This window comes from Glossina fuscipes, unplaced genomic scaffold (genome assembly GCF_014805625.2).
Source record: "Glossina fuscipes isolate IAEA_lab_2018 unplaced genomic scaffold, Yale_Gfus_2 222, whole genome shotgun sequence".
Lineage (NCBI taxonomy): Eukaryota > Metazoa > Arthropoda > Insecta > Diptera > Glossinidae > Glossina > Glossina fuscipes.
This window is the reverse complement of record NW_023998565.1, coordinates 969,719-993,566: the sequence shown is the minus strand read 5'-3', so window position 1 is coordinate 993,566 and position 23,848 is coordinate 969,719. Positions and strand designations below refer to the sequence as shown.

Here is a 23,848-nt window from a genome sequence, read left to right as displayed (position 1 = left end):
GGTGTTCTTAATTAAAGGCGAACAATACTTAAAAAGGAAAATTCCCGAATATTACTGTGATTAACTCTAAAGGATATCAATTTGAAATCATTTACATAAAAATTCTTTGCAAAATGAAATAACTTTCAAGTTGTCATACATTTGGTTCGAGACAATGAATAGCCGCTCAACATTCGAACCAAGATTTTGCCTTCTTGCCATTTTCGTAACGGAACATAAGAAGGACGGAGGAAAACTCAATAGAATATAGTTGTTATATTAGGGCATTGTGTATACACTAAACATAAGAACCTTGGCAAAGCTTTCTCTTACATACCTTGCTACGAGATTTTCTAAAAAATTAATATAATCGTAAAATGTTTATATCAACATTAGCACAAGTTCCCGTAAGTGAAATAATATTTATAATTTATTAGTATTTTTCCCTATCGCGCAAACCCTCAACAAAGCTCTACCTAGTTCCCTCTTTTGGAAATTTCATAAGTACAAATGTGTGTTGATTTTACGCCCACAGCTATTGACTCAATGAAAACACACTCTAGTAAAAGGATATAAAAAAGAAATTAATATTTACCCATTCTCTACAGCGGAAAGAGAAAACTTGTGAACGTATAAGAGCTATGAAAACTAATGCCAACTAAGGTAAAACTGCTAGAACTCATCAAATATTAATCATTATTTTATAGGTCTAGCAGTTGAAACACTGACGCCGCGATAATAAAATTTAGACATTTCTTCAATGAAAAATTCAGTTGTATTTCTAGCGAATAACCAGAAAAGACATAAATACCGGGAGAGAAATTGTGTATTTTTTTCGCTATATTGCATATAATCAAAAGTACAAAACAAATATTATGTATTACGGACTATTACACACTATTCGTTTAGCGTGGGTGTATATAAACGTTTTTCTATATGATAATATGCATATTAACGACGGGACACAGAACATCATAGACATTGTGAAAAAAAAATAAAATATTAATGTGAAAATAATTGAATTTTTATTTACAAAGTGAGTAACGAGAAAGGCAATTATGATAACACTATAACTGTTCCATATCTTGAATTTTTTTTTAAATTCATGATAATAAAATACAATTGAAACTTTATGCTGAAGAGAATATAAAAAATTGTTATTATTTCTTCGAGAATCGGAGGAGGAAGCTAAGTAAAAGTGAAAACAACTTTAATAACTGTGACGTGCATAAATAGAATAATAATAACAAATAGACAACGACAAGACCAACAACAACGGCCAAAACTGTGGTGCCGCTGTATTGACTACCGAATGGATAATGGGGATTTGCTTAGATACAGGTTAGTTATAAATTCACATTGAATTACATTTGCAAAACAAACATACGACTAAAGGTCTTTGAACAGAGGAAGTTTGCACGATTCGTACTCCTTTCGTTTCGCTTGCTAATATTAACATGGTGCGCAACAACCGTTGTTTTAATCAATCTTATGCGTATATCCATTTGGCCTTCGCCTTTATTAATTCTCATGCCTTTTTCAAGCGTTATAATATCGCTACAATTCGGAACTGCATATCACGGGGCGCTCATAACGTCGTCTATATTTCTCGAATTTATATGGGTCGAAAGGGCAAGCTTTACACTTAAATGCATTTGCCCATAAAAGAAAAGATGGATATTTATACAAGTAATGGTAATAAGCACTTCTGTGTGTCACAAATGAATTTCTGAAAACGTCACTAAAGTTAAGGAGTGTGAAAAAAATTAAATAAGTAAAAATGCACTTTTGACTTTTTCGAAATGCTACATACTTTTTACGATGGTTTCAAAGTAACAAGAGATTAAGTGTCGAAGTTAAAGTAGCATTCATCTGATCAAATTAAACGTACCACGTGATTTCGATTACTGCAGGCATTCAAAGTGACAGCCCTAGAAGATTGACAAAAGAGTGTTTCCGGATTATTAGGTACTTGCTTTTTCTAGGTAAGTAGTACTGTGGGTTGCTCAATATATCTGCAACATCTTAATTGTCTCTATGAGCAGCTGCAGTTCTATGCCAAAAAACACATCCATGGCACCGTCTTTCTTGAAGGGGGTCAGATGGGAGCGCTTATTATGGTTTGTTTCAACCAAACGAAACCTCAGTGGAGATTACGCCTATTGTTTATTCAAACGGCGCTTCCACTCTTATCACACACTCAAAACATAGATTTTCTTGTGGACACCTTCAAAAGACCACTTATCCGCTTTGCATCTAATTCATATTCTACACAAAAGGTGCTTGAAGTATGGCAATACACTGAAAGTTAATCTTGAATTTTTTTATACTATCCCTCTTCAACGCTACTGGAAAATCGGCGGACCCTTAAACACACATCTAATGCAATTACTTACTGGTTGTTAAACAGATAAATTAAAAAATATATCGTGAGGATTGTGTCTTCCATTTAAAAAGGGAAAGTAGTGGAGGCAGGCATTAAAAAATCGCTAAACGATAATAAATGTTAGAAAAACAACGAAATTATCCTCGCGTAAGTTTATGGATGTTCATGCTTTATTTTATACTTAAGAAGAGTTACATAAATGGGTATAAATTCATGTCATATTTATTCATAAACGGGCAGCTAAAACAAAAAAAGAAAGACTAAACTAATACGAAAACAAAACCACATCACATATGCTTTGAAAAATAATTTTTTGTTTCATTTATCCACGCGTACACTTACGTTTAATTTAGCGCTGAATCTTATAGTTGAATTTTACTACACCTAACTCCGAAGGATAAATAAAATTTGTCAAACAAATTTTCCAAACAACCCACCTACAACGCTCAAACGCGTAAATAACAAAAACTTTGAACCCCTTCGCTTTCCATTTATATTGCTTGTTACTCATAAAGTAGATAAAGTACAACACATACAACTTATAAAATCAGCCCGCTCAATACTGTTTAAATCTTTTCTTTTTTTGAAAGGGTCACGACCGAATGTAATTTTCTTACTTGTTAAGATATTAATTTTTTATTTCACTTTTAACATCTCCATTTTCGTATATATTATCAATCAACGGATGATCATGAGTAATGCAGTTTTTGTCTCAATCAAAAATTGTGAGTTTGAAAATTCCGAAAGTTGAACTGGTCGTATTAAAAAAAACAACTAAAAAAATTAAATTCGCTCGGAACCGAACCTTTTATACCCATCACCGTTATCCTAAAAACAAAAGGAAAGATTTACAATATGAATTGGGCGCAGTTGATTTCTTCTATTTTAAAAAGAAAAGTTTTTGTATACTCATATGGGCATTATAGCCGTGTCCTATGAAAAGTTTAGATTATTCTTTTGCAAATTTATAGGCGATATCTTCGTTATCGCTAACAGGAGAATGTTTACCACAAATACTACAAAGTTGCGCAAACAGACAGACGGACTGACGAACAGGCGGTTATGTTTAGGTGCATTCCAAATTTGAAACTGGTCGGGAATTGTTACACTTTATGGGGTCTTTGAAGCTTGTTTCTACGCTTTATAAAGCTATTAAAAAACAATTAAATTTTGATACGTTACAATATTGGGTAGGCTTGGTCAATTTTATCCATTTTTGTGTACAAATAGTACAGCATAGCCCAAAGAATATGCGTTCAGATTTTTGTACATTTATTTGCTATAGTTTCTGAGTAATAAACAGAAAACCATTATTTTTTCTTTTTACGGCCAGGCGAACCTGTACAACTGACATTTCGCATAAGGACAGACGAACACGTTTAAATCGGTTCAGAATTCGATGCTGATCAAGAATATATATACTTTGTGGGGTCTCTCATGATTCCTTCTTATCCATCGGTGATGAGTATAAAAAAAATGTACATACATTACATTTATAATTACTTTACCGTGCTATTGTAGGCACAAATAGAAGCAATAATTTAGAAAATCTATTTTTCGAAATCAAATTCAGCGTTTTACTCAAATTATCTTTCCATCTCTTCGACCTGCAACCACGGATATATAAATGATTTCCTTACTAAATTCGTGTAACAACTACTTTTAAAATGGACGACTTATGCAATAAAATGCAACCATAATGTTGCGCACACATGTTACTTACTCTATAGAAAAAAATCAATTAAATTGCCTACAAAATAGTTGCAACAAGGAAAAATCGATAAGAGGAAAATAGAAATCCAAACTTTTATTTACTTTGCACATGAATTTATTGAATGAGTTACAGTAATTTAATTATATGGATTCATTTCAGATATTAAATGTTGCACACACGTATGTACGTAGAAATATGTACGCTCATCTTGGTGAAGCAAATTCATTTTCTACTGTATTTTCAGAATCGCTATGTTAAACGCAAATTTCTTTTGCGAGAAATGAGACTATCATGAGTTGCATTTATAATTATCGCGGAAAATGTGGTTTTGAAAATGCAAATTGTCTTGATAAGAGCGCCTAATCGTATTATTAAAGCATACACGACTTCTTTCGTTGGTTAAATAATATTTCAGTAGCCTTTTGATAAATTACCACAGCTCATTTATATTCTATTACACCTTTCGGAAGAAATGAGCAACGTCAGCATTTCGAGGACTATAAATATTGTTACGAAATTCGCTTTTCTTGGATACGGTTCGTATCACTGGATCGTGGCTATTCTTTTTAAGGGAAATACATTTACACCTTTTCGCCACAAGGCTCTTTTATCTACATATGATGTGTTTAAGGGTAGAACTGTTTACATATTACTTTCGCAATACTCTCGACATCCTGAAACTTTTGGATTCAAATGTTCTTGTCCGACTGTCTTTCCCTTCCGCAAATAGTCTATCTATATAAATTTTTACAAGCATATTACTATTAACTAAGTTCATTTTTTTATTTTTTACCCGTTAAGCCGCTTTTCCACTAATCTTTTTCGTCGGGCGGCAGCTGTATGATGCGTTAGGAATTTGCACTTGGGTTTTCCCTCTCTAGGCGATTTATTTATATGAACTGAATTTGGGATTTCCGTGACAATATTTTATCGGAAATCCATAAATGAATATTTTCTTCCCCAGGCCGTAACGCAATTATAAAGTGCAGCAACAGATCAAAAATTTCGCCGTATATGCAATCATGAAAACAATTCTTTCGTGTGTAAAAAACCTTGTGTCTTTATCAATGCGGCATTGCTTGTCTCTGGCTTCTGACTTCTGGCTTCTTCTTGACAATCGTCTCCGATTAACTTAAAGCCTATTGAAAATCGATTTCTTTTTTTCTGATTGATGCTCCTTTACAATGTTTTATTTTAATACTTTCTCAATTTAATTATTAATTAATATATCGAAAACCTGAGAGCTTTTACAATTGAAGTAGCTGGTATTCTCTTTACGGGAATATATTCAAATAAATAATAACAGTAAATATAAATATATTTGTTTAGATTCACACTAGCCACGACTATCGTTTTTTAATTCTTTCCGAGAAATTCACCTTTTTTTTAATTAAATGCACGTATTAAATTAAAAGCGTCTGGATCTTTTAAGAAGCGAAGGCACGCATTTCTCACTGCTTTTTGCATTATTCTTTAAAAATTACTGATGACTTGTACCAACAAAAACAAAATCTTAAGCAATTTTAATTTAATGTTGAAATTCGTCTAACTGTTTTATTTTCTAAAATAACGCCGACAAATGCTTGCGCACCAAATTTACGGTTGCTTTTATAATCGCTTAGTTTAAAATAACATTGTGTTCACAATTTTTTGGTAGAAAGAAAACAAAACGAAATAATGACAATCGAGCAATCTATTAACCATAAATGTAGCTATTGGGAAGAAGGTGTATTTCCAAAATCTGCAAAATTTGCCTTGTTGGGACTATTTCCGCGGGTCATCTTTGATTTACCACTCTAAAGATATCACAAGGAATTCGAGTGAGAAAACTGGAAGTGGTCAGATTTATGAAAGTTTCAGAATGTTAGAACACATTTACACGAGTCAAATAGAAAATTCGAGTATTCATCTGCTATTCCAAGATCATGATGCTTTTCATATTCATACATTCTTCCTCGTCGTCTTTATTTCGATGGTTTTAGTCGACAGCAGTTGTTGTATTCAATGCTTTTGGTCTCTCGAAAAATATTTTTGAAATTTAATCTTTTTTGCATATGTGCTGAAGCTACTCTACATTTGCTTGGAAAATCTCTTAAATCAACATAAACACTTCCCAAGAACATCTGTGAGTAGATTGAAGAAGCTATAAATTATATTGTAACTTACCATCAAGGATTCTTTTGGCATAGGAAGTTCTCTCAGCGTTTATTATTTAAGCTTTCGAATTAACGGCTCTTAGTAGAAATCGAAATGAGCGCGCCTCATAATACAATTTCGTATTGTTTAAAAACTTTGGTAAAATGTCTATGCTCCAACAATCCTAAAAAATTAACGTACAAGTTTTCAAGAGGAAAGCTGCTTGTTGTATTCCTTTCAATTTTCACTTTGTTCCTTTTTGCCACATATGGGTACACAACCAACATTATGAAAGAGAATAGTAAGGCACACTTGTGGAGAATAACCCAATTGTCTTACATAGATTAAAAACATTGATCTTAAAAGGCAAAAAAATAACATTCGCGCTCATCTCGCAACAATTAAAACTATTCCTACTTTCAAAATCAATGTTTTTGCACTATCCATCGTCTACCATCCATAGGTGTCGCAGATTTTTCCTTGACTTTCATCATTGACGTTGAAAGGCAACTTTTTCCTTGCCTACTTTAAAGAATCTATACCAATCAACAATACTCACTCTGGTCAACGCAATGCCATCAAGAGGCCTTTTACACCTACCTACCTAACCGTTCTTTCGAGTTTCGGAAGCCGAAATCTCAATTTTGAATCAGAATTTAATTTCTGTTGTTTAACTTTTTCATCCTTCTGAAAACCGAGGAATAGTTTTAGTACAAAAGCGCTATTGGGGTTCACCATTAAATTTCCCACGCAACGTCGCTTAATACAGTTATTGGTAAAATGACTTTTGAAAAGAAGCCGTTATGTGCGAAGTATTCGAAAAAGTCGCCCACCACGTTTCTAAGTGTGTTCGTCCCTGGGCCAAAACACGTCAGTGCACCAAATTTTACCAAAATATTTCAAAAGTTGCCATTTATAAGCTGATTCGATGAGTATAAAAAACAATGGGTCTATTCTATGAATTTAATATACATATGTATCACAATTGATGTAGGGCATAATACACAGACATAGGTCACTAAGCACCGAAGACAGTGACACGGTATGATTTGATACAGATAGCACGTAGCAGCCTAAGAACGCAAATACGCTGTTAAATAAGACCAAATTTTACTATTTTGGGCACAACAGTACACGCACAATAGTATCTAAAATAGATTATATAAGAAAATGTTTTTAAACGAGCTTTTATTTAACTAAGTTAAAAGGTAAAATATAAATTTTTTCCTAGCCATTTCACTATACAATAAAAGCTTGGCGCGTTTAGAAAAAAGCGATTTCCGCTAGTTTGTAGACGCCGTTATCTTAAAAATATAACTATATCATATTACGTTAGCGTCGTACCAAAAGGTTATGTGCAAAGTTTCAGCATGATCGGCGTAGGGTATTAAATTATTATTATTATTTTAATTTTAGACTAATGAATTGAATTCTTAGACTAAAAAAAAAGACATTGAGCACTAGCAACACAGGCTATCGGCTCTAATTTAAACAAATGGATATTAGATAATAAGCTTAGAGGTATTAATAAAGTAAAATATTGAATTGATATTCTGTTCTGAAGCTGATTGTAGAATGTTCAAAGGGTTAATCGTTCCAAATGCAATACTTCTAGCCAAGGAAAAGTTGAGGCAGTCGCAGAGAATGTGCTTTATAGTAAGAGTTTGTCCACAACAGCAGATTGGGGGAGAAGACTTCTTCAGGATCCATTCGTGAGTTGCAATTGTATGACCAAGGCGAATTCTCGAAAATGTTTGGATCTTGGTTTTCTCAACATTTGTTGGATATAGAGGTGGAGTTAATTGAGGGTTAATGCAAGAGTAGTGTTGATGATGGTATTGTAAATTTCCTTCTGCAATTTTCTCTTTAACTTTTCTTCCAATGTATCTTTGAAGATCCAACATTTCCATGACATCATCCATAATTAGAGGAGCAGAAGCAGCATACTTTGCCGCTCGATCAGCCTGCTCATTTCCCAGTGAACCGATGTGACTTGGTACCCATAACATTTTAATTTTTCCGTCGGGTGTAGTAATTATATTCCTTAATTTGTTGATGGTGCTCCATCTCGAAGTCGAAGGGTTCCGGGTAGCTTGTAATACAGACAAACTGTCAGTAACAATGACGATTTTGAGTTTGCTTTTATGGGCAAGGTTGGCAGCGTGAAGGATAGCTCTGGCTTCGGTTATGAAAGTTGAAGTGCTTTCGTGAAATATGTGGTTGAGAAGAACCCTTCCTGTAGCATCTACCACCACACAAGCAGGAGACAGACCAGGAGATTTTGAGCCGTCTGTGTACAAAACATTCCAACCAGTATTGTCCAATACTTGGGTTTTTTCAGCTATTAGATTCCTGAAGACGTAATTTGGAGTATCTTCTTTCTTGTGCATAGGCAGTGAGATGTCAAAAGAGCAGTCTTTCAAAATCCAGGGAGGTTTAACACCAAAAGAGGGGAAAATTTTTAAGGGAATGTTCAATTCTTTGGAATTTTCTTCGCAATAATAATCTTTCTTACGTCATCACCGAGAATGGATTTGTTTGAATTAAGAAGCTTAGGGACTATTTTAGCTTTTAACTCATACAGTCTATTTTCTAAAGTTGGGAGACCAGTTTCAATTATAATATTATTTATGGGCGTCGTCCGAAAAGCATAACAACTTGCTCTAACGGCTTGGTGATAGACCGGTTTAAGGATGTTGATATTAGATTTGCAGCTATTGCCATAAATTATCAAAGCATAGTCAATCTTGCTTAACACAAGCATTTTGGTAAGATAAGCGATAGTGTTAATATGCGCATGGCTTCTCCAAGCAACGTACTGTATGAAATTTACCCTTGTTAAAAGGGAGTTTTTTAACCGAAGGCAGTGTGCTTTCCAACGATAATTGTTTGAAAACGTGAGCCCGAGAACATGGAGCGTCTGCACATTTAGTACTGGTAAGTCGTTAATATGCATCAGTAGGTTTCCTGCATCGCACATTTGTTTTCGACAACTGTGCATTTTTTTTGATTTTTGTATAGAGATTATAGCTCCTGACGAGTTTGCCCATGTGGAGATCTCACATGCAATAGATTCGAGGATGTTGATTGCTTTCGTGTTGTATTTTTCTTTTGTAAAAATGTATATATCGTCCGCGTAGAGACAATGTTCCACTCTTGGTGCACGGCAAAGAACTTCGCTAATTTCGTTGAAAGCGATCTGGAAAAGCGTGACAGAGAGAGGAGATCCTTGCGGAATACCATTCTTTAGCGGAAAGGAATCAGAAAGATGATTGTTGATTCTAACTTTGAACCGCCGATGCGACATAAATGATTTGATGTAGTTGAAGAATTTGGGTCCAACATTCCATGATTTCAAGAGTCTTAAGATAGCATGAAGACCAACTCTGTCAAATGCTTTTTCGAAATCAATTGAGAGAATTGTTACGTGATTTCGTTCGGAAATTGCTTTGCTTGTGAAATAATCAATATGTAACAGACCGTCGATGCATCCTCTACCCCGCTTGAAACCAACTTGATGCTTTGTTATCAGGTTCTTGGATTCAAGAAACCAAGATAATCTAGATGCCATAATCTTCTCTAAAACCTTAGAGAGGCAAGATAAAAGAGAAATTGGGCGATAATCAGATGCGATGGAGACATTTTTTGACTTTGGAATTGGAACAACTGTTGCCAGTTTCCACATGTAGAGTATATGGCTAGTCAAAAATACCGTATTATATAGGTCCAGTAATTTCTTTTTACTTGAATTAGACAGACCGCTGATCATTTTGTATGAGATGCGGTGTAGGCCAGGTGTCCTCCCGTTCGTTTGGAGAGACAACTTTCAAATTCTAAGGTAGATATGTAATTTTCCAGGAAGGTGGCACATCTGTCAATGCAATTTAACCGTTTGAGTACCAGACGGTTTTGAAAAAACACTGTCGAAAAATCCCAAGCAGCGCGATCGCGCTGTTTAGATTTCATGTCGAGAAATACCAGACAGTTTTGATAAAAAACTGTCGAAGAATCCCAAGCAGCGCGATCGCGCTGTTTAGATTTTATGTCGAGAAAACCCAGCACATTTCGAGCATTGTCGACAACTGACGGTGCCTTACGTATTGTCGAAATCGAGCGCAATACAATTACAATAGTACTATAGTAGTGCAATAATATATTACAAAATAAAAATTTCTATTTTGGTGTTGTGTTTTATATAATTTTTGTGGAACAAACTTGAAATATTTATTAACAAACAATTTAAATGCATTTAAATACATAAAATTAAACAAGCGCTAGGGCGCCTGGATTCTTCAACAGTTTTTTATCAAAACTGTTTTGTTCCAGACAACTTTCATTGATGTACTTCTGTGAATTCTTTTCGAAAAAAGTTCGAAACTAAGTGCCATTGACCTCTTTATATAATAACAAATGATCATGATCGGGACATCTTTTAAAGCGGTGCCGTAGAGCCATTTTGTTTTTCCTTAATAACGAAAGCGAGTTGTTCCCCCAAGGAAGCCTAGCTCGTTTGAAAAAGCTGTTGGAAGAAGAAACCAAGATAATCTAAATGCCATAATCTTCTCTAAAATCTGAGAGAGGCAAGATAAAAGAGAAATTGGGCGATAATCAGATGCGATGGAGACATTTTTTGACTTTGGAATTGGAACAACTGTTGCCGTATTATATAGGTCCAGTAATTTCTTTTTACTAGACTTAGACATAGCACTGATCATTTGGTATGAGATGCGGTCTAGACCAGGTGTCTTCCCCTTCAAATTGGAGAGACAACTTCCAAGTTCTGTGGTAGATACGCAATTTTCCAGGACATGGCACATCTATCGATATTATTTGGAAGAGATATTGGAGTCCTTTTATTTTCAATGAAAGCACTGGAGAAGTTGCTGTCAGAGGAGTATTCGCACCACACCTTTCCAAAGTAATTAGAAATCTCATCTGCGTCAGTTAAAGTTCCATTGGGAGTGCAGATGGCAGAAATTTGGTTCAGGTTTGAAGTCCCATTAAGTCTGTTGATTTTGTTCCAGACAACTTTCATTGATGTATTTCTGTGAATTCGTCTCGAGAAAAGTTCGAAACTAAGTGCCTTTGATTTCCGTAATTCCTTCCTGAATAGAGCATTGGCCTTTTTGTATAATAACAAGTGATTCTGATCAGGACATCTTTTAAAGTGGTGCCATAGATCCATTTTATTTTTCCTCAAAAACGAAAGCGTGTTGTTCCACCATGGAACCCTAGCTCGTTTAAAACAGGTGTTGGATTGAGGAATTGAAAGATGAGCAGCCGTGCGAATCGCTTTAGACATAATAGCAGCATCATGGTTGCAGTTTTCGTTAAATGGCTTTGAGTTCAAAAATGACTCCACCTGTTTGGAGTAATTGATCCAATCCGCTTTATCTAGGAGGAGTTTGGCCTGGTTTGCTGGAGTAGCAGAGAACGTTGAAAGTTTAAGATCGATTATGATTGGAAAGTGATCACTATTATGTAGATCATTAGAAATAGACCAGGACACCAAAGGAAGAAGTGATGGAGAGCAACATGTTAAATCAATATGTGAAAAAGTATGATGAGTTGAGAAGTGCGTTGGTTTTCCATCATTCAAAACGCAAAGGTTGCTTTGAAAAAAGGCCTTTTCTAAAACAGTACCGCGAGTGTTGTTCACTGTTGAGCCCCAGATGGTATTCCAGCTGTTGAAATCGCCGCATGTAATTAATGGGGGGGGGATGTACGGAGAATAAACTGTAGAGTTCTTGCTGAGAAAATGATTGCGAAGGTGGAATATAGAGCGAAAGCACTGTAAATTTTATATTTAACATTATTTGTATCGCTACGGCTTGTATATTTGAGCTTATTATAATTATTATTAATTTCGCCACAGAAATAAATTCTAAGACTAAACTCTTAAAATCACTAGCATCTAAGGCTATCGGCTTTTTATTAAAAACTCTACCGCACTTGAGATTCGAACCCACGACCATTGACTTGCTAGTTGAGATTCCTCCCCTTCGGCTACTCAGGCGGATATATTTGAGCTTAAATTTATGCGTTTGTGAGGTATACTTGATTTTATAAAAACACCTACTCCTTGTTTGGAATATGAATTTTGATCAGCATTCGTGAAGTATCCAGTATATGATTTGGGTGGAATAGGATTAAAAGAGCTTCTACAATGGGTTTCTTGAAGCGATAAAAAGGTTGGATTAAAATCACTTATGAGTGTACGGAGTTCATCAGAATTATTAATAAGTCCCTTAATGTTCCATTGTAGAATTTTAAAAACTTTATTTAATTGTAATGACATGTAAGCAGAGTGGAGGGAGGGTTAAGTTGGCATGTCAGCGTCTCCGTCGAGAAGGTCGCTATAGGAATTTTTCGTGAATGATTTATTCTTACCAGCAGAATAATCTGTATTTAGGTGATTTGGTACATTTGAAGCGCAACGGGTTGGCGCCGTGAATAATTTGAAATTCAAGGTTGATTAATGGATGAAAGAATGGATTCATTAACACTTGTGATTTGTTGAGTAAAGTTAAGAGCTAGAGATTCTGGAGAATTTGGTATATTAGATTTTAGCAAATGTGTTGTTGTTTTAATTTTTTCAATATTTGCAGTTGCTTTGGTTTTCGAAAGTTGATTAATGGATGAAAGAATGGATTCATTACCACTTGTGATATGTTGAGTAAAGTTGAGAGCTGGAGATTCTGGAGAATTTGGTATATTAGATTTTAGCATATGTGTTGTTGTTTGGATTAAATTATTAAATTTTATACTTTGTTAAAAATATCCGTTTTGTCCTCTTGTTCATTATTTTGTTAAAGTTTCTTGTTGATAAAAAAGCATTTTTGTAATCAGTCTTCCTATAACCTTCGAGCTGAATGTCTTTTTAAAATGAAATCAACAAAGATTCTTTTAATTAAATCAAGTTTTTCTTTAATTTATGGGAAAAATATCGTATAATCGGACAGCCAGTAGTATCGATATATCGACCAACGGCTTGCCTTTTAGAGAGCGGGACGGTCTTTTGAGTTTAGGAAATATCTGGATGTCATAAGGGACTAAATCAGGTGAACACTATGGTTGCGGGACGATATGAGTTGCGTTTTTAATAAAATGGCCTCGAAGAACCCACGCAGTGTGAGATGCCGCATTATCGTGATGTAAAAGCTAAGAATAGTCTTTCCACAATTGAGGCTTTTCATTGCCTCACGCAAACGACGCGTAGCATTCAAATAATATTCCTTCTTAACAGTATGGCCAGCGAAAAGAATTAATTCTTTCGGCCTTCGATCACTTTTTGAACAATATTCGCTCGATTAACCTATTGCTTTCGCGTAATATGCGTAGAGCCAATTCTCATCTTCTGTAATCATGGCTCTAACGGCCGATGGTCAGATATCATCTCCTCACAAATTTTAATACGACCCACTTTTTCAAACAAATTAAGTGTTTTCGATATGAATCGAGGTTCGACACGCTTCTGATCCAAAATATTCTTTAAAATTTTATTGTCTGATCCATTTGAAATGCATCAGCGTCAACGAGATCTTTAATTGTTAATCGACGGTTTCTGAGCACCGAATCTTTGATTTGTTTGGCGTGATTTTACCGATGGAGGTTGGTGGCCGTCCGGGACACGCTGTGTCTTCAATCCATTCTCGACCTTCTTTGAAGAGTTTATACCATATTTAAACGTCTCTTTCCGACAAATTCAACTCGCCAATGGCTATCTGCAACACTTTTAAGGTTTTTCCACAAGAAATTTCATTTCGAACACAAACTTAAATGTAACGTCTTTGCTGAACAAAATCACACATTGTAAAGATCGGAAAATGTACCCTTTGTGTCGTACCAAACCGAGCGCAGCAAAAATACTAATGAGATCTGTAATGTAAAATACGGCACAGATGTCTGTCGCAGTACTCCCAATTTAGAAAAAAATTTTCTGCACCTGCAATTCTACTTGAATATTGGTCTTACTTTTTGAATATAGTATTATATTAATTTTTTGTTTGGTTTGGTAATTCACCAATTGCTATGCGCTCAAACGTTTGAAGATCGTGGGTTTTCACACAAAGACAATTTTCCATTGCCCTTTATCTCCTGTGTAGAAACTTGCAATTTTTAGTTTTCAAACCATATTAAACCAATAAACAATTTTACCGATTATACCATCGTCTATGATGACGTGAACTGAAAATTAACATTTTTATATCTTGACAGTGCTATAATATCGCAACATTTAAGATTTGGACTTTCTGATACCAATTTACTTGAAAAGCATTCTAAAATAAGACGCTTCGTTTTCTAAACGATTTTTATAATAAGCTTAAGTCAATTTTTGATACTTATTCTCGTTATGAATCGTAAGATGATTTATTCTGATTCGCCATAAATTACAAAAATTCACATCCTGGTCAAAAGCAATGCTTTTTCTTTCCACTATATAAAAATTGAAAATATTCTTTCTCCCCATTAAGTACTATTTCAAACCGCAGAGACTTTTCAATTTACACAGATTTTTTAGTTATTTATTACATTTGTGGAAATAAATTGCTATAATCACGCACGTATTATTGCAAGCGGCGACTGGCATATTTGGTTCCAAGTGGGAACATGATTATAGAGGAATATCGTCTTGTGTCCAATAAAAAGGGAAATGTTCATTAATACTTCGTTTCTTGCCAATGAAAGTGTAAGTTCTCAAACGAGGCGTAAATTTGAATATGTAAAAAATGTATTATTTTCGTGAAAAATGGGGACGTTTTTATGTAAAATCAAAGTAGAGTCTCTAAAGTTATTAATAAAACTTGGAAATCTGCCAAACGCTCCTCTTGGCTCTCTTCACAAACCATCGTTCTTCTGATGAAAGAAAGGCTCTTGCATTCTGCCAATAGCAATGATTTCAAAGACCCATTCCAAGAAAACATGCCTATAGAAAAATAGGCGTCGGCAGTATTCAAAACGTTTTGAAGCCAAAAAGGGTCAATCAATTTCGTTCGTAATGCAATTCACTTACAGCAACAATCGAAACATTTCATTGATTACTTTTCTTGACCCTTCGGAACCGCAGTCGAAACATTCTCAATTGCTTATGTGTCCGTATAGGGGAAAATAAGAAGTAAAGCAGACCGTCTAAAGTTTTGAAATGTGTTATATGCTTTATAGTTTTTTTCTTTTGTATTCCGAAGTTCTTGCCAATTTTTATCATTAGTGTGCAATATAACTTTTCTCCCAAGTTTATGTATTCTTCTTCTATACCAAAGCCAGGTGTACCGAAATGATATAGAAATTAGCAAAAAAATTATTATCGATTAAAAAATATTTATTATATACTTTAAAAAGGTTGGCAAATGCACTGCCTGCTTTCGAATGGCTCTCACACGCATATCCATTCAACGTTCACCTAGTAAAGCTATATTTTTACTTGCAAAAGCTTTTAAAGGAACAAAAGCACATTTGTGAAAGAATTACAGAGCTTAGATATGAACACAGAAGACAGTGGGCTGTAACTTCTCAGGATTTGACACAGACAATGTTTAGAGCGTTTAGAAAATAACTTGAAATTTCTTTCACATAATAAATTTTTTGCCACATATTAAGCATGAAGCGTACACATATTAAGGGACAAGAAAAAAAAGAAAAATGTAACGTTATTATCAAATTAAAAGTCAATATTGTGTGGGATTCGAACTATAGAAAGAATTTTTTATTACTTACTTGCTATTAGATGCTGGAGTTCAAGTTTAGCTATAGTTATTTTTAAAAATTTTTTTCGTTTGCAAAAATTATAAGCCTATCAATGTTTTATTTAATCGTATGGAATTCGTCTTTTCAGATGCCAGTGCAACTCAAGACACCGGCAACGAATCAGACAACGAATGGAATCGTACGCAGAACCAAAACAATACGAATGCGCGGTATGGTTCTTCAAATGTCAGTCTTATCGATATGCAAGGTGTTGGAAAAATAAAATTCGATCCGCCCAAGGTACCAGTGATATTTGTTTTAGGCGGACCCGGTAGTGGCAAAGTGACTCACTGTGATACATTCATGCAAGAACGTCGCGGTATAACGCACATTAATATGATGGATTTGTTGCAACAGTACGCAATAGGAAACGGTGAGAGCGAGACTGCTTAAATAATTTCTTGAACATAATGTTACCAGCTAACCGAAAAAATATTCTCTATCAGATATGCAGGACTTTTCACATTTGTCATCAAAAACGGTAACAGAAGTGCTAATGTTGGAAATGAAAATGGCGCCAGCTGCCAAAGCCTACTTAATTTCAGGATATCCACGTTCAATGCGTGATGTTGTTGAATATTCTGAGAAGGTATTAAAAATAACAAAATGAGGTATAAATAATAATACATTAATAATTACATTTTTATGGCAATCGATAACAACTACAAAATTTGACGGTTTGTATTAATTTTTACCACTTTACTGGAGATAAAAAAACAATGCCTCACAAAAGGCTTACAGTGATTATTCTTATCACGGCGACGTTGGTTCATTGTTTGGCTTTGCCAGCTATTTTTATATAGAATTTAATCTATTTTGTACTTGCAAATCAAAACCAAATTCAAAACAGACGAAAGAACCTCTTCGCTTGTTTATTTCTCTTAAATTCTTTGCACTCGCTTTCAGCGTCAGTTAAACATTTAAAAACATTGTAGTTGCAGATGGCCGGCTACTAAATACCTTACTGCACAAAAAAAAATTATCCTTTGCTTCTATGTTACGACATGCTTTCCATGGGAGGTGCAAAGGGGAAGGAACACGGAACGTAGACTGCCAAAGTCAAAATTCATTTCTCATGAAAGCTCAATCATCAAATAGGGCATTTTCTGGACACTACCCTCCACTTAATGTTGTTCGTCTCGAACGAGTTTACTTGCGAAGACTATCAGTCTACTTACGTGTGCGTAGCGCTTAAATATAGGTTTGCCTTTTGGATGTTTCTGAATCCGATCGACGCTCCCAGTTATCTTGGTGATAACTTTATACAGTCCTTTGCAGTTAGATTCCAACTTCACTGACAAGCCGTCACTGCCCGATGAGTTATACAGTTGCACTAGGTCTCCTTCAACAAACATCGCTTTCCGATTATTTCCGGCCCTCAACTTCTCACTTACGATTTGATTTCTATTTGTAAATCGTTTAGGTCGTGACCTGATTTTACTGTATAATATTCGTTATAGACGTCCGTTTTCACAAATAAGGCTTCGCCAATAAGACCATTACGTGATTGCCGTGTGGCTTTTCTTATCGATTTGTTCCTTGGTTGGATTTTCACATTTTTTACCAACTATTAACACCTTAATATCGGCAGCTGCTGATTTCGTGTGCCCTTTTTCGATGACTTTGCATTTGTCTCTGCCATAGTCCGGCAAACGACCACATTTTGTTTAGGTTTCTGTTTCTCAGGCATGCGTTTTTCACGATTTTTCTACATCCCAGAACCTTTACGGTCTTCTCCTGCTTTGCTGTTGCACGCGCGACCTTCTTCCACCAAAATTTACATTCACGAGTAAAGTGCCCAACTTTGTCATAATTGTAACATTTGCACGCGATTGCATTTTGTGTGTTTAGAAGTGCAAACTGGCTTAATTCCACATATTTTTTCTTCGAAGGCTTCCACCTTCGTATCAAACTGGTTCATAACTTTTGTAACTTTTTCGTGTAGGGCATGCAGTCTGACATCAATCTGGCTTAGCATATTGCCAATCTTCCCTTCGAGCACGTTAACGTTGCTTTTAAAGTAGTGATGCACTTCACTTATGTTTTGTTTTAGAAAGCCTTGTCTTACCTGAAGTTTCCCCATTTTTAATACTATTTTTTCTTTCATTTTTTGTTGTTCTGCTTGTTGTATTTGAATTGTATAAGAGCAGCAATCGATATACTTGTATCATCTTCGCCTTTTTCTTCATCGAATTTTTCACCGTCGTTGCTGCATTCTCCGCACGTCTCCCTCGGTTGTAGTTGTGGCCTCTTCTTCTACAGTACTTCGGCCAGGTTCACGAACATACGGTTTCCCGTAAAGCAGAGCTGAAAAGGTCTTAAAGCAAAAATGAGGAAAAATACCATCTGAATACTGCAAAAAATTAGTCGAATCTTTACCAAACGATTATAAAGAACAGGGGACTATATACAAAATATTAGTTTATAAGATGTAATAACTGAAAAACGAATTTTGAATTTTGGGTTTAACTTTTGCATTTTATATTAACCAGTTGAAGCTTTTCTAATGTGACTTAATTTTAAAAGAATGAATGCGAATTTCGTTTCCTGTTTTTGATAGCTTAATAGACATACAATCAAATAACAAAAATATCTGTATTATTTCACTTCCACTAGATTTGCCAATAAAATGTGCGGTATCCGAGAAAAATATAAAAAATCAATTTAGACTCATCAGAGTGCTCCTATCCACGAAAAACTTTAGTAAAAGGCGCAAGATTTATTCGACAACTGAAGGGAAGCCAGAGTTTCCAAACTGGTGCAAGCAAGTTCTTTTATATCAAAACGTTTACAAATTACATGAAAATTATAAAACCAAAATATAAGCCGTAAATATAAAACAAACAAAAAAAGAATAAATACATTTTAATGGCAAGCTATATTTACACTTGCCTAATTGCAAAAGTCGAGAGTCGCTAGTCAATGTCAGCTCGTAGAGGGGTATGTATTTATGAACAATAGCTTGTCTACTCCTATCACTCATTAAAGCGCTACTCACAATAATTACATTATATGCTGCGCATGCCTCACGAATTATCAAAATAAAGTGCGTATATAAATGCAAATTTGTAGGTTGGGTTGTAATGTACGTAAACATAAATTTTTGACCAATTTTCAAAATTTCTACATTCCTCCATAATCTTACCTTTTACCATGCTATTTTGTTCAGAATCAATATAATCTGGCAGACAATAAGACCTGTCGTGCATTTTTTCTTTTCTTTCTTCTTTTGCTTTACGGAAAATTTTTCACTTTATTAATTTTGCGCTTCTTCATTAACGTTTATATAATCAAAAACTAATCATATTTTCCTTTAGCAACCCATCTAGGCTATATGTCACACAGTCAGCTTTGAATTTCCAAAGCAAATTCATATAGCTTGAAAAACTGAACGTGTGATAAGAATTTACATAAAAATTAATAAAGCCTAAGATTAAAAAATTTTTTTGGAAAGTAACTTTTCACAGCAAAGTATAGTTGATAAATAATAAAGCGTGGAACATTTTTTTTGGAATATACAATCGTCTACTTCGATTTAATTTTCTCTTTATTTAGATGAAATTACGAATAACCATTTTGTTATCGGAAACATTAACCACATCATTTTGCTTTGTTTTTATAAATACATCACTGTTTTGTCCGTTAGTGGCGAAGCAAGAAATAATATTAAAAGTTTGCCAAAAATTCAGTTCAATACAATATCCAAAGCATACTATACTCAACAGCACGCATATGCTCATTTTATTTTGACAGTTTGTGGTTCACAAAATAAGCGAAAAGAAGTCATCGTGTATAGTGCTTAAGTGTAAAGAATAAAATTCTTTGTACTGGATACAAAAACCATAATAAAAGGTCTATCCCAGGAACAAACGAACATTAGATTTTCACTTACTTGTTGACTTTTCATGTGTGCGTTTTTTCCTTGATGACAATTGAAAAAAAAGACAATCTCAGTTATAAATTTCTTGAGTTTATTAGCATCGATCGGCATTTTCTACTATCTACAATAAAATTAAAACACCATGTAATATAAGAATATATATGTGTGTACAAGCATAACATTTAAATACAGTCAATTGTCTTTTAACGCGATTTTTGTAATGGAAAACGAAAGTTGGCGAAAAGCCCCTATAACGCCCTTCTTCACAATGCACTTTTTGCGCAGGACTATTCCAAGAAACCAAATTGCTTGAAAAACTCATCTACGGCCGCATTCATTCGAAGCAATCAATTCTTATTTTGTTATTGACATTTATGGATTATTTCCATGTCGAGCTATCAGGCAATATCTGTAGAAATGAGCGAACCATAACGTACTTTCTTTCTTAATTTAAATTTACCGCTTATATATGAGATTTCATATAACGCGGCATGAATTATACTAATGTATATTAATTCTGAGTCTATGTTCGCCGCAATGCTGTTGTATGCAACACATATGCTGAGTTTAATTAATTCTGTGTCTTCTCTAGGTACATTTACAGCGTTCATAATCGTAAGAAAATGAACGTTAGTATAAACCAGTAATGAATCAGAGAGAACCAAATACGTAGAGTCACCATCCAAAAATACAAAATAAAACAAGTAAAATCTCAGGAACTTGTGGTGTTTCCGTTGTTAATAACAGTAGTAGCAATGTTCTTTTATTCTTATTATTTCAAAAGGAAAAAAGTTCCGTTAAACTGTTACTATGCATTAAATAATTACGAAGCAAAACCATATAGGGTTTGGTGTTTAGTTTTTGGGATTTTCTGAAAATAAACACTTTTATGTATACCATAGCGAATATTCACTTAAAAATACAAAAATCTTTACGCTTTTGCTTTGTAATCATTTAAGAATTCTTGTTCATACCAATAACAAAAATAAAATAGCAAAGAGTTCCATGGGTTCTAATTAACGGCGCTAATAACAAAAACGCCGAATGTCCGTGAAATTTTACTATTTTGTATATTGAAGATTCTATAGTGTCTCTAGGAATTCAGTTCTCTCTACATAAACAAATATTTTCAGTCCGTTCTGTTTTTTTTTTTATTTTCAAGGTTAATGTAATATTCACTATGTAAGTGAGAATGAATCATACTTGTTTATACAAAAAGCTGTATCAATTTTCCTTAAATCAAAAAGAATTCTTAAGCGAATTATAACTTCATGCATATAAGTACACATTAATATGGATTTTATGTTTATCGCTTCTTGACCGTATGGCTAAGACCAAACTGTAATATATTTTCTTATTACAAATAATGTTAAGCTGGTTTTTGGAAACATAAAAAAATAATGCAATGCAGATTGTATATATTCTAGCGATGTTTCTTACTCTTCTTATATCCCAAACCACTTTCGGTGCATTTATTATATACATTTTATTCTACAGATCGACTTAGATTCATTTTCTTAATAGATGTTTGATTTTCTGGTCCATGATTACATTAAAAATAACTTTTACATTTATTTCAGCTGGAAGAGTTTATGCAATAGCTACTTGCCAAAATAAAGTGGTCACATCCATGGATTAATGAGGTGGAGTATCTCGAATATATCTAACAACGTCGACTTAAAAAAAGCAGACAATGTTAAATGTACAAATGCGAAATATAAGATCTCGTGATTATACCCATCACCAAAGGATAAGGAGTATATTCATTTTGTCAAAACGTTTGCAATGTCCAAAAGGAAGTTTCAACGACCCACAAAATATACATATTGTAGAGCAACATCAAATTCTGAATTCCCCTGTCAGTCTGCTTATCTGTCCGCCTGTTTGTGTAAAGCCCTTTGCAAATATTCTCTTGGTTGCAAAAATCTCAGATTCGGCAGAAACATTGGAAGTTCTTGCATGCAGGTTTGTATTGAAAATAGGCCAAATTGATGGAAGGACATGCACTCGATACTACGAAGGGTATGTCTGTTTTTCAAAAAGAATAAAAAGTTGCCTTTTTGCTCATTATACCATCATCATCATAAACTACAGCACACAATTTAAAAAATTTGAACTTATATTTTCAGTGCAAGGCTGTAGTATCTTTGCAAGAACTTAAAAATTGGCCACGCCTTCTTCACTTTACAGTGAGTCTTTTTTTTTCAAAACCTTGAGAAGCAAGATTCAAAAACCCTACAAAGTATATAAAATCTTAGCCAATTTTAAACGCATGTCAGTCGGTTCATCAGTTCATCTGCTTGTCTGCGCAATTCAGTAACTGCGATAAACGTTCTTCCATCCGCAAAATTGAAAATATAGCTTGCAAAAGATTTTGAAAATGACCGAAACTTTTCAAAGAATACGACTACAGCACGTCTACACTTCCACGTACAACTTTGCTTTCAGTGTTTATTGCTGTGTGGTATAAGGTATGACAATTTACTTCTTTTACTTTTTTTAGGTTCACGGCGATGGGTATAAAAGAGAGGTCACGGTCGAATATAATTTTTTTTACTTAATTTAATTCTTGTAATAAAATTGAGGCATATGCTACATTACACTCATTTCCGTCGATTGCTGTATGTGAACGCATGACAATGTCTGCATATGATCTTTTGTATAAAAAAGGCGCAAAAGAGCCAATTTAAAGTTGCATACACAGCTGCTCTCAAATATGAAGTTAATCCAATCACATTTCTTCATAGATATGATAATCCTTCAAAACACTTTTCTTAAATTGAACTGTATACTCTCAGAGTAAAAAGTTATCTTTCTTCACAAATGAAAAATAAAAAAAATGGAAATTTAAAAAATGTTTTTTTCTTTTTATTTTGAAAGTATAAGTTTTCTGGTGATAATAAGTAGCAAATTAAAACTGTTGTGAAAGAGGACATTTAAAACTTCTGTTTTTTCTGTTCAACGTATTTCAGATTCAAGTTGTTAATGGTGTTATAATTATATCGTGGCGGCAGTCAGTATTACAGAAGCAAATAGATTACGGCGCTAAGTTAGGGCATGTTGTACTTTCATTGGCAAAAATGGAATTGGAAAATTTTTTTAAAAATGTTGTGCCGGTAGCTGACTATTTCGATCAAAGCGATATGCTAATAGCGGTAAGTAAGCTTGGAATTTTGTGATTAACAATTTTTGACTTATTTCATTCCTATTCCTGTGTGTCTAAGGTTAATGGCGAAAGAGCTCCCGCGGAGGTGTACAAGGATTTTCGGACAGCTGTGTTAGATATTTTAAGTTCCTTGGAGAATCAGGAAGCTATTCTTAATGGAGTAACAGGTATGGGCAGAGGCATAAATGATATACCAGGCAGTATAGTTAGCGTAGATACCATACCTAGTCAAGCCCAGAATATTACAGAAACGTATAATCGGGCAACTGAAGAACAGCAGCCTGAAAATAATAACGAAGGCAATGTGACCAACACGGTAATTTCACATATTGCCTTCAATGCAGCCAATGCCATGAGTGCAACCACCGGAAAGAACGTTATAACGAAACAACCCACCCTGACGAATGCAGGCGCTCGCATCAATAATTTGAATATAAGTGGCATCCCCCCAGTTATATGGGTTATAGGAGGGCCTGGCAGTAATAAGGCATCTTTGTGTGTAAAAGCAATATCTTTAAATTCTGGTTGGGTTCATTTCAGGTAAATTGAATAAATATCCTTTCCTGACTGTTATGTCCACTATAGTGGATACATCAGATTTTTTAATTTTTACAAAGTAAACATAGGAAACGCCATAAAGGGATATCACCCTTGTCGTACCTTGCCTACCTATTTGTATGCTGTCAGTCTGTTGCCTTTGAGTTAGGATATCAGAACGATCTCTGGAGGGACAAACTGGTATAAAATTTTCTTATTGTTTCCCTCAAGGTGGCAAATTACTTAAAACAGCGTATAGACAAATCCTCAATTCGCAGACAAACAAATTGAAACAAATGACTTCAT

At 34.4% G+C, this 23,848-nt stretch overlaps 1 protein-coding gene and 1 non-coding gene across 10 annotated transcripts in view; one reads left to right on the top strand and one right to left on the bottom strand.

Annotated features, from left to right (window-relative positions):
• LOC119642409 (adenylate kinase isoenzyme 5) overlaps positions 1–23,848 on the top strand; it is a 79,893-nt gene that overhangs the window by 53,035 nt on the left and 3,010 nt on the right. For 7 of the 9 annotated variants that reach the window (XM_038041569.1, XM_038041572.1, XM_038041568.1 and 4 more), the window contains 4 exons: positions 16,048–16,332; positions 16,406–16,548; positions 22,812–22,994; positions 23,064–23,545. In XM_038041569.1, the coding sequence (XP_037897497.1) occupies positions 16,048–16,332; positions 16,406–16,548; positions 22,812–22,994; positions 23,064–23,545 (1,093 nt within the window). Of the gene's footprint in view, positions 1–1,019; positions 1,321–16,047; positions 16,333–16,405; positions 16,549–22,811; positions 22,995–23,063; positions 23,546–23,848 lie in introns of those variants that run through there. The other 2 variants (XM_038041570.1, XM_038041573.1) reach the window with 2 other exon arrangements.
• Positions 18,589–18,709, bottom strand: LOC119642462. The gene has a single exon (XR_005248053.1). It is a non-coding gene; the product is annotated as a U5 spliceosomal RNA (small nuclear RNA).